This window comes from Zonotrichia leucophrys, chromosome 27 (assembly GCF_028769735.1).
Source record: "Zonotrichia leucophrys gambelii isolate GWCS_2022_RI chromosome 27, RI_Zleu_2.0, whole genome shotgun sequence".
Lineage (NCBI taxonomy): Eukaryota > Metazoa > Chordata > Aves > Passeriformes > Passerellidae > Zonotrichia > Zonotrichia leucophrys.
Genome location: NC_088196.1, coordinates 1,314,279 through 1,325,604, shown reverse-complemented (window position 1 = coordinate 1,325,604; position 11,326 = coordinate 1,314,279). Strand labels below are relative to the sequence as shown.

Here is an 11,326-nt window from a genome sequence, read left to right as displayed (position 1 = left end):
AAAAAAAAAAGCCCTCGGGAATAATCTGGCATTTTTTGGGACTCGTTTGTATTCGGGAAGGATTGTTCAAAAAGGGATTTGGGAGGAAAAATCATCAGCCAAGGAGGGGGGCCCAGGGAGAGCCCCCGGGGGCGGCAGAACCAGCCTGGGGTCTCGTGGGAGCAAAGGGGTGGGGAAGAAAAAATCCAATTTCTTGGGGAGTTTTGAAAGGAGAGTGAGAAGAATGGGCTTGGTTTCGGGGTTTTTTGCCTTTTTTTCACCCTTTTTTCCAGGGGCCAGCGGAGCAGGGCTGAGGGAGCCGGGACAGAGCGGGAAGGGGGGAGCAGGGGGCCGAGGGTCCTCTCCCAGCCTTGGCAGTGTTTTTTTCCCTCTTTTTTCTCCATTTTCCCACCTCTTTCTCTTTTTTCCTGATCCTTTTTCTCTCCTTGTTTTTTTAATCTCTTTTTTCTCTTTCCCCCTCTTTTTTATCTTTTTCTCTCCTTCTCCTGTTCTTTCTCCCTTTCGTTTTTTTTCTGCTTTTTCTCATTTTTCTTTCTTTTTCTCCTTTCTTCCGCCCTTTTCTGTTTTTCTCCCTTTTCTCCTGTTTTCCTCCCCTCCCACTTTTTTCCTCCCTTTCCTCCTTTTTCTCTCATTTCCCTTTTTTCCTCACTTTTCTCCTTTTTTCACCCCCACTGCTCATTTTTCCCTTGTCTCCTACATTTTTCCTTCCTATTTTTCTTTCCTTTCCCCCTCTTTTCCTCCCTTTTCCACTGTTTTTCCCCCTTTTTGTTCTTTTCCCTCCCCTCTTCTCCTTCCTTTTTCTCCTCTTTCTTCCTCCTTCTCCTCCTATTTTCTCCCTCCCTCTCCTCCTATTTCCTCCCTCTCTTTTTCCACACGTTCAAATACAAATATATACTTAAATTTACAAATGCTATTTACAGGTTTAATTACAAAAAAAAAAAAATCCAAAGAGAAAGAGAGACACCCCTTAGACGTTAATAAATCTAAAAATAAAAAATATATAATAACTCCTCCCCCCCCCACCCCCAAAACAAAAAAATATTTCAGGCCGAAGGGCAGGGGGGTCACACCGTGGTCTCGCCCTGCTTGCTGTTGGTGAGCCGAGTGTAGAACTTCCTCCAGGAGTGCAGGGTTTTGCCAGACCATATCCAGAACCCCGAGGTGATGCCCACGATCAGAGTCATGAGATACTTGATCATGTAGACGGTGAAGTCGGGGGTCATGCGGGGGGTGAAGTGCAGCGGGCAGGGGATGGCCAAGCTCTTGCAGTTCTGGCTGATCCAGCTGCGCTCCCAGTGCTCGCGGAAGGCCTGCTCGTAGAAGTAGCAGGCAATGACGATGGTGGCCGGCACGGTGTAGAGGACGCTGAAAACGCCGATGCGAACCATGAGCCGCTCCAGCTTCTCCGTCTTGGTGCCGCCGTGCTTCATGATGGTGCGGATGCGGAAGAGGGAGACGAAGCCGGCCAGGAGGAAGGAGGTGCCGATGAAGAGGTAGACGAAGAGCGGCGCCAGCACGAAGCCTCGCAGAGGGTCGATGTTGTTGAGGCCCACGAAGCAGACGCCGCTCAGCAGGTCGCCGTCGATCTGCCCCATGGCCAGGATGGTGATGGTCTTGACCGCCGGCACGGCCCAGGCGGCCAAGTGGAAGTACTGGGAGTTGGCCTCGATGGCCTCATGGCCCCACTTCATGCCGGCGGCCAGGAACCAGGTGAGGGAGAGGATGACCCACCAGATGGAGCTGGCCATGCTGAAGAAGTAGAGCATCATGAAGAGGATGGTGCAGCCCTCCTTCTTGGTGCCCTGCACCACGGTGCGGTAGCCGTCCTCCTGGAAGCGCTCGTTGCACACCACCCTCTCCTCCAGCACGAAGCCGGCGATGTAGGCCACCGACACCATGGTGTAGCACCCCGAGAGGAAGATGATGGGTCGCTCGGGGTAGCGGAAGCGCTGCATGTCCACCAGGTAGGTGGTGACGGTGAAGAAGGTGGAGGCGCAGCACAGGACGGACCAGATGAGGATCCAGATGCGGGCGAAGCGGATCTCGTCCTCGTTGAAGAACATGTGGCCGTCGGGCCGGGTGGGCTCGCAGGGAGCAGCGCAGTCCTTCTCCCCCAGGAACTTGTAGTTGAGGTAGCTGGGCACCTTCAGCGCCCGCGGGCAGTGGAAGGGGTGGTCCAGGGTGGCGTAGCGGGGGGCGCCGGGGGTGCCCTGGCCGGCCAGCGGCGTGGCGCTGGTCAGCAGCGCCGGGGAGCCGCCGTCCTCCGAGTGGTTCTGCCCCACGCAGATCTGCTCGGCGCCGTGCCGGGGGAAGTTCTCGCACCGCAGCCGCTCCGGCCACTGGAAGCCGAATTTGTTCATGAGGGCCTCGCAGCCCTGGCGCGCCCGCTCGCAGATGGAGCGGCACGGCGGGATGGCCTGCTCCAGCACCGTGCACACCGGCGCGTACATGGAGCACAGGAAGAACTTCAGCTCCAGCGAGCACTGCACCTTCACCAGAGGGTAGAACTGGTGGACCTCCAGCCCCGCGTCCTCCTGGTTGGTGTGACCCAGCAGGTTGGGCATGATGGTCTGGTTGTAGGCGATGTCGGTGCAGAGCGGGATGGAGATGGGCTGGCAGAAGCCGTGGTCGGGGATGGAGATGCCCTTCTCGCCGTGCAGCTGGGCCCGGCTCGGCGCCGGCACGCTCAGCCCCGCCAGCAGCCAGGCCAGGGCGGGCAGCACGCCGGGGGGGCCCATGGTGCCCCGAGCCGTGCGCCCCGATTTACCGTGCCCGGTGCCCCGCCGGACGGCCGATCCTCCCGTCCGGGGCTGCCGTGCCCGGGGCTGCCTGGACGGCTCCCGGAGACTGGATACGCTCTGGTGCCGCCTGGATGACTCCGGCTGGCCTGATCTGCCGTGCCCGATGCTGACTCGACGGCTCCCGGGGATCAGCTCCTCCGTGGCCGGTGCTGGCTGCACGATCCCCGGTGACGGGACACTCTCAGCTCCCGCCTGGACGGCTCCCGGATCCCCCGTACCCGGCGCTGCCCGGACGGCTCCCGCTGCCCGCTGTCCGCCTACCCCGTGCCCGGCGGGACGGCTCCCGGCGTCTCGATCTCCAGTGCGTGGCGGGACGGCTCCCGGTGCTCGGACGTGGCGCTCCCGGTGCTCCGCGGCGCTGCTCGCGCTGCCCGAACTTGGCGCTCCTGCTGCTCCCGGTGGTGCCGGGAGGGTGGCGGGAGGGGGGTCCCGGGGGGTGCCGGGGGGGTGCCGGGGTCCCGGGGCGCGGGGAACGGAGCGGCCGCACCGGACGCTCCCGCCGCCTTTGTGCGGGGCAGCGCCGCGTCCCCGCCGGGCGGGGCCAGCGCCCCAGCCCCGCCCCCCGCCCCGCCCGCTCCACCAATCACATTCAAACGCCGCGGCTGCCACGCCCATCCCGGCCCTGGCCACGCCCACCAGGCCCCGCCCCCGCCCCGGGGGTCACCGCCCCCCCCAAGTTTTTCCGAGCGGGGCGAACCCCCCCGAACCCCCCGCGGGCGGGGTCGGGCCGGGGCCGCGGGGAGCGGGCCTGCCGTGTGCCCCGTGTGCCCGAACGGCAGCGTGGCCCTGTGCCCCGTGTGCCCGAACGGCAGCGTGGCCTTTGCCTCCCGTGTCCCCAGTGTCCCCTGTGCCCGAACGGCATTGTGGCCTCTGCCGCCCGTGTCCCCTGTGCCCCGTGTGCCCCCAGTGTCTCCTGTGCTCCCTGTGTTCCCTGTGCCCCGTGTGCCCAAACCACACTGTGGCCTCTGCCGCCCATGTCCCCTGTGCCCCGTGTCCCCATGTCCCCTGTGCCCCCGTATCCCCTGTGCTCCGATGTCCCCTGTGCTCCTCATGTCCCCTTGTCCCTGCTCTATGTGCCCTGCTGTCCTGTGTCCCCCCTGTGTCCCCTCTGTGTCTCCGGCTGCCCTGTGTCCCCCCTGTGTCCCCTCTGTGTCTCCGGCTGCCCTGTGTCCTCCCATGTCCCCTTGGTCTCCTCTCTGTGTGCCCTGCTGTCCTGTGTCCCCTCGTGTCCCCTACTTCTCCCCCGTGTCTCCTGACCACCACTGTGGTCACTGTACCTCTGTCCTGTGCCCCTCCCCTGTCCCCTGCTCCTTCCATGTGTTCTGTGCCCCCCAAGTGCTCTGCACTCCCCCAGTGTCCCCTGTCCCCTGCATCCCTCGCTGTGTGCCCTAGCCCTGCTGTGGCCTCTGCACTCCCTCCATGTCCTCTGTCCCCTCTGTGTCTCCTGTGCCCCCTTGTGTCCTCTGCACTGCTCATGTCCCTTAACCCCCTCCTGTGGGGCTGCTCCCCCCAGCCCAAGACCCCTCTAAGGTGCTGCAAGGTGTCCCCCACTGTCCCCAGGTCCCACTTTAGGGTGCAGGGGAGCAGGATTAGCTCCCATGCCCCACTGGAGACCTCCAGGATTGGCCCCAACATCCCTTGTCCCCAGGTGTCAGCCAGGCAGTGCCACCCCTCCTTGGGCACCCCTGGGGTGCTGCACTCCCAAAAGGCCACTGCACAGCCAGGGGTGTCCCCAAAACAGGGCAGTGGGAGAGGCCTGGGGGCCTGGGACACACTGGGAGGGACTGGGACACACTGGGAGGGACTGGGACACACTGGGGGGAACTGGGACACATGTTGGGACTGGGACACACTGGGAGGGACTGGGACACACTGGGAGGGAACTGGGACACACTGGGGGGAACTGGGACACACTGGGGGGAACTGGGACACACTGGGAGGGACTGGGACACACTGGGGGGAACTGGGACACACTGGGAGGGACTGGGACACACTGGGAGGGAGAGTCTTGGAATGGCAGGGATATGCCTGGAGGGAACCAGGACACACTGGGAGGATCCAGGACATGCTGGGCGGATCTGGGACACACAAGGGGGGACTGGAACACACTGGGGAAACACTGGGACACCCTGTGGGGGGACACTGGGACACAGCGGGGGGATCCAGGATGCGCTGGGGCCATCCAGGACACACTGAGGGTGTTGGGACACAGGGAGGTCAAGCACAGGGGGGTCATGGGACACACGGGGGAGTCAAACACAACCTGGGGGGCACCGGGACACACTGGGGAGACTCAGACACACTGGGAGAGACTGGGACCCACCGGAGGGAATAAAACTGTAGGTGATCACCTCAAATTTCGGCACTAGAACGGGGGCTGCTTTTTCCAAGGCAAGGAGCTGCCTTTCACCCCGTTTCCCTCGGGGGCTGCGGTGGGGAACCCCTGCCCCTGTTTTGGGGGGCTGGGGGATGAAGGGCAGCCGGGGGGGCTGTGCTGGGGAGCCCCCTGCCCCCACAGGCTCCGTTTTGGGGGGGCTGGGGGGCTCCTGGCAGCCCCTTTCCCTCACTCCCTGCGCGTCCTCCCTCCCTTTCTCTCCCTTTCCTGTAACTTAAGCTTTTGTTGTGAGCAGGAGACCCGGGCTGTCGTGAAAAGAGGGGGCCCCACCGCCTTTCACAGCGTAATTGAAACCATTGCGGCTCCTGGCCGAGGGGGAAGGGCAGGGGGGGCTCCCAAATCAAAGCCTGGGGTGGGGGAAAGCCGGGACACACGATGCTGCCGGGCCCCCTCCCCGCCAGCCCCCCGGGCCGGACGTGCCGGGTGTCCCGGCGGGGCTGCCCGGGGCTCTCCCGCTCCCGGGATGGCGGAGCCTCCGGGGCTGCCGTGGGGTGGGAGCCAGGGCCGGCTGTCCTCGATGGGGCACCCAGGGGTGCTGCGCTGCCTTTGGGCCCCGGGGGTCGCTGCGTGTGCGGGGGTCCCGGGCGGGAGGCGGCGGGCAGAGGCTGGAGCCCGGCCAGCGCTGCCTCCGGCCCGTTCCCGTTCCCGTTCCCGTTCCCGTCCCCATTCCCGTCCCCGCTCCGGCCCTGTGGCGGCACAGTCTGGTTGAGTGTCCCCACCGTGTCCCCCAGGCCCACAGCGACAGGAACAGAGGGGTACAAGGGTGTCTGCACAGCCACGTGGATCTTGGCTTCCTAAACGCTTCAGATTTTGGATTCTTTCTGGAGATCGCGGGGTTTCACTTTCAGAAGGGGTTGCAGAGGCTGTCCCCATCCTCCCTGTCCTCCTGGGTGCTGGTGGCTCAGGACAAGGGTCCCCAGAGCCTCCAGGGACATACTGGGACATGGTTCCACCCAGAGTGGGTGCTGAGCTCTCCTGGGGATGGCAAAACCCAGAGCAGATCCACCAGCCAGCCCTGAGAGGAACCCCTGGGTGGGCTGGGGGTGTCAGGGGACACCCCAGGGAAGCAGCCATGGGGTCCTGCCCGCTCAGGGGTGTCCCCTCCCAGGGACATTCAGGGTGGCCAGGGAACCCTGTTGATATCCCTTGTCCCTGTCACCAGGCCCTGCCAGAGTGTGAGGGGTGGTAGAGGGTGCTGCCCCCTCCCCAAAACTTCCCATGGGGGTCTGGGCTTGGTGTCCTGGGTGGAGGGGACACTGTGAAGACAAGGACCAACCCCTGCGCCCAGTGGGAGAGGGTGGGTGCTGCCCAGACTGGGCTTTACTGGGAGTATGGGGCCAAACCCAGCTCTTTCCCCCAGCTCCCCTTCGTGTCCTCACAGAGCTGCTCAGGCTGGGGGGCACCCAGGAGCCCCAATCCTCCCACTGCTCCACTCGCCCTCCATCCCAGTACGGCACTGGGGGATGCTGGTGGGCACCCAATGTTGGCAGTCCTCTGCTCCCAGCACCCAAGGGGGAGGCCCATGGCCACCTGCAAAGGTCTGGTGGCTCCTGTGTCCCTCGTGGAGCAGGACATGGTGCCCATGCAGCCCCCCTTCCTGGCATTCCCCCAGCACCATGAGGTGCCAGGATGCCCGTGGGGTCCTCCCTGCACCATCAAAGCCAGGGATGGGGGACACAGCTGGGAGCACCCATATCACCCCAACAGCACCCTAGCCCAGCCACAGGCTGATGGCCTCTTTCTGAGCCTCCTCCCTGGGGACAGGTGCCCTGGGGGTGACACTGGGAGTGGCACCACATCTGGCACAGGCCCTGTGTGTGGCCAGCACCACTCTGAAGGGAAGAACTTCCAGGGGACACTGGCACATGTCCCTTAGGGATGGGCACAGAGGATGGCAAAGCACAAGTGGGGCATGGAGGGGCTGTGGGGGGCGATGCCAGGCAGGATGGGGACCTTGGGGGTCCCCCAGGAGCGCAGAGGAAGGGAAGGGCCCCCTGGCCCTGCCCTTGGCTTTGTTTCACACTTAAGAGGCTCTAATTAAAACCAGGCACAAAGGCCCTGGCTGGCGGCAGGAGCGAGGTGCCAGCAGAGCACGGGGGTCTGTCACCAAGGGAACAGGAGTGACACGGGGTCCTGGGCATGGGCCCTGCACGCCCAGACACACAGACACGTGTGCAGACACACACACGTGTGCTCCCCACCAGGGAGAGCAGTGCTCAGGCCTGGTTTGTACTGGTCTGAACTGGCCTGATGGTCTGCAGTGCTCCGTGTGTGGGAGGGGTCTGTGAGCAGCCCTGCCCAGGGGGGCTGGGGGCAGAGACGAGCCCTGGGCTGGGTGTGGGGTGAGCCAAGCCCTGGGGGGCAGCCAAGGACCACAGAGGGTCCCCAGCTGGGATTGGGGGGCTGGTGGGTGACCCCAAGACTGAGCTGGAGGATGAGCCCCCCACAATATGGGTCTGCCTGCCTGGATCCCTCAGGGCGCTGAGACCCCAAAGTTGTGCTGTCCCCCAAAGCTGTGCTGCCCCCAAAGCTGTGCTGTCCCCCAAAGCTGTGCTGTTCCCCAAAGTTGTGCTGTTCCCCAAAGCTGTGCTGTCCCCCAAAGCTGTGCTGTTCCCCAAAGTTGTGCTGTTCCCCAAAGCTGTGCTGTCCCCCAAAGTTGTGCTGTCCCACAAAGCTGTGCTGTCCCCAAAGCTGTGCTGTCCCCCAAAGCTGTGCTGTTCCCCAAAGTTGTGCTGTCCCCCAAAGCTGTGCTGTCCCCCAAAGTTGTGCTGTCCCCCAAAGCTGTGCTGTCTCCCAAAGCTGTGCTGTCACCCAAAGCCACCCCTGGTGCTGGTGGGACACAAAGCCCGCCAGGCAGGGTGTGGGGAGCGTGGCTTAAGCACACCTTGACCTTGCTGGCGGGGGAGGATCCCCTCAGCTTGTCGGACACATCTCCTGCCAGCGCCGGCATTGAGAGCGCGCGAGGCCGCGCGCGGAGGAGCCGGCATGAAAAGGCAGCTTAGGCATCTCCTGCTGCGAGAGATGGATTAGGGGCTTCGGGGAGGCCTGGGGACAGCCAGCGCCACGGCCACCGGGCCACCGCGGCCGCGTGCCGCCCGCCAGGCCCTGGGGACAGCGTGGGCACGGTGGGCACGCAGCCACTGCCCCGTGGCACCGTCCTGCTGGGACACTGGGGCAGCAGGGCGGGACCCCAGGGGATGCTGAAATGGAGAAATGTGTGTGTGTGTGTGTGTGTGGGAAGTGACAAGGCTGTCCCTGCAGGGAGGGGACACAGGGCTGGCAGCCCCCGCTGTGGGCCCCCCTGGCCTGGCTGCAGCTGTCACTGTCAGGGGTTGGGTATTTTTAGAGCCACCCCAGACCGCAGTGACCATTTCTGCCCACGGAGTGCACGGGATCACAGCGGGGAGGGGAGGGGGGAAATGGGCACAAATTTCCCTTTGGGCTCTGCTTTGGGGTTGGAAGTGCCCTTGAAGTCCCCCAGGGATGGCAATGAGTCCCCATGGGGCACAGGGACCCCATATTGGTGGGGTGGGCATGGTCCAACCATCTCAGCTCTGTCCCCGTGCTGGGTTGGGGTCTGTGTCCCCAGTGATGTCCCCACAGGGACAGCCTGGACCCCTGGATGTCCCCCAGAACTGTGGCAGGTCTGTGGGGTGGTGGAGGTGCAGGAGGGATGCGGTGCCCCTGTGGCCACCCCTCCCTCTCCCAGGAACAGCTGTGCCCCCAGCCGGGGCAGGGGACCTGCCAGCACTGGGCATGTGACAGGAGGTGACAGAGCTGCTATTTATACCCTCCTGTGTCAGGGCTGGCTGTGGGGACATCAGTGAGCCCCTGCCACTGGCCCGTGGTGACTCTCAGGGTCCCCTGAGTGCCCATCTGTCCCCCAGCACCCACCAAACCCCCCTGTAGGGAGGGGTGGGCTCAGAGACCAGAAGTGTCACACTCCACCGTGTCACACAGCCATTCCAACTGTCCCCAGCCCACTGGGGACACAGAGGGCCCCAATGGGGACACAGAGCTGACACAGGGACATGGAGCTGTCCCCATGCCCAGTGGGGACAGAGCTGTCCCCACTGTGGACACTGAGCTGTCCCTGTGTCTGACAGTGCATGAAGCTGTTCCCAACAAGGACACTGAGTTGTCCCTGTGCCCAGTAGGACACAGAGCTGTCCCTGTGCCAGTCCCTCCAGGCTGGAGGGTACCAGAGGGGGGCAGATGTGTCCCCCAAAAGCCACAGGTCTTGGAGGGCACAGAGGCTCTTGGCACAGGCAGATGCCAAGTGGGGAGGCATTCATTGCTGGCCTCCCTCCTGCTCCTGGTGCAGCAGGGCAGGGGGGCACAGCCCAGAGAGGGCCCCCCAGAGAAGAGGGGCTCCCCAATTCCCTGTTCCAGGGTCACCCCACCTGGCTGGCCACACAGGGCTGGCTGGCCCCAGGAGAGAGGCAAGATTAGAATAACAGGATATTTGGGGTAAGGATGGACCTTAAAGACCACCTAGTCCCATCCCCAGGCTGCTCAAGGCCCTACCCAACCCAGCTTTGAACTCTGCCAGGGTTGGGGCATCCAGCATCTCCTTTTTCCAGGATATCCCTGGGGAATTCCCACAGGGCTGCTGTGGTGGGGCAGGCTGAGCACAGCATTCCCTCCTAGCAAGTGAGAGAACACTTGTTCCACAAAGGAGTTCTGGCAGCACAGGCCAGCCTGGCTCACTGGAGGAACAAATTGGGTGTAGAGCTACCCCGTGGAGCACAAAGCACAAGCAGTGCCTCAGGACTCACTGCCTCGCTGGGCAGGGCACAGGTGTCCCCTCAGGGACAGCTCTGGTGGCACATGGAGGCTCAGAGAACACGCTGCACACAGCCCCGATCCTGAACTCCTCTCCCTCACCGGCCCTGACAGGCAGCAGAGGGCAGCAGGGCCCGGGCAGAGAGGCTGCTGCGGAGAGAGGGAAAGCAATGAATGAATGCAGAGACAGATGGGATCCGTTTTTCCTGCTGTCAGGGCAGGCTGAGGGCCGGCAACACACGGCACGGTGCTGGGGGACAGCTGGTGACAGCTGTGCTGGGGGATGGAGAAACAGAGACCTCTGCAGACCCGGACCCAAATCCCAGACCCAGACCCAGAATGCAAGCCTTGCCCACAAGTCCAGACCCAGACCAAGAGCCCATTCCCTGACACCAAACCCAGCCAAGGCCCTGTGAAAAGTGATTGGCGTTTCTCACAGCCCCCAAATCCACCAAACAGACCCAAGTCCCCAGTCCTGGCCCCCAAATTCGTCAAACAGCCCCGAGTACCCAGTCCTGGCACCTAAATCCAGACTCAGATCTGGATCCCAGACCTGACTCCGATCCCAAACCAGACCCAGACTCCACAACCTGACCTAGCACCACCCTCCAGTCCCTCGGTGCTGTCCGTGGCCCTGCTGCTGTGCCCTGCAGAGGGCAGGGTTGGGGCACACACTTCCCCCTTAGGGGCGGAGAGAGGAGGGGATTTGTGCTGGCCACCATTTCTCCGATGTCTGTGAGGGCTCTCCGGCCCCGAGCCGCTCCCAGCGCTGAGGGGCCCCAGGCCGCCCTCAGCCACCCCCGCGCGGGCCCCGCCGAGCCCGCTCTGCGCATGCGCCGCCCCAGCAGGCGGCACGGCCCGCTGCGCACACCGGGGGGCAGTGGCGAGCCTGCACTCCCATTGGCTCATACGTCCATCACTCAACCGACTGAGGCAGCTCCCATTGGCTCAGGCCGGGAGGGCGGGAAGGCCGAAGCGGAGCTCGCGGTCTCCATGTCGAGCCCTCTCCGTGTGACGCCTTTGCACATGCGCGTTGCAGCGGGTGGGAAATGGTGCCCCGCGCTGCGCAGTAGCTCGCGCCCTAATTGGCTGCTAGGCACGCGCGTGCGCTACTCGCGCCCTCATTGGTTGCCCGGCGCGCGCGTGCCGCCGTTCGCCCCCCCATTGGCCGCCGGGGCGGGCATGCGCGCTGCCATCCGCAGTCAGACGTGCAGTGAGGCTCGGTGGGACGTGACCTGCCGCAGCGGAGCCCTGAAGGCGCGGCCGGCCGTGCGAGCCGGTTCCGCCCCCTTGGCGCGCCGCAGTCTCCGGGCCCGTCCTGCCGCCGCCGCCCCGCCGGGTCCCG

General features: G+C 64.0%; 1 protein-coding gene across 1 annotated transcript; it reads right to left on the bottom strand.

The window, feature by feature from the left end:
* Positions 1-1,000: 1,000 nt before the first annotated feature.
* On the bottom strand, positions 1,001-3,236 carry FZD2 (frizzled class receptor 2). Its single transcript, XM_064733896.1, has one exon. It carries the CDS (start codon positions 2,736-2,738, stop codon positions 1,065-1,067), a length of 1,674 nt encoding a protein of 557 aa, XP_064589966.1. The 5' UTR covers positions 2,739-3,236; the 3' UTR covers positions 1,001-1,064.
* Positions 3,237-11,326: the final 8,090 nt, after the last annotated feature.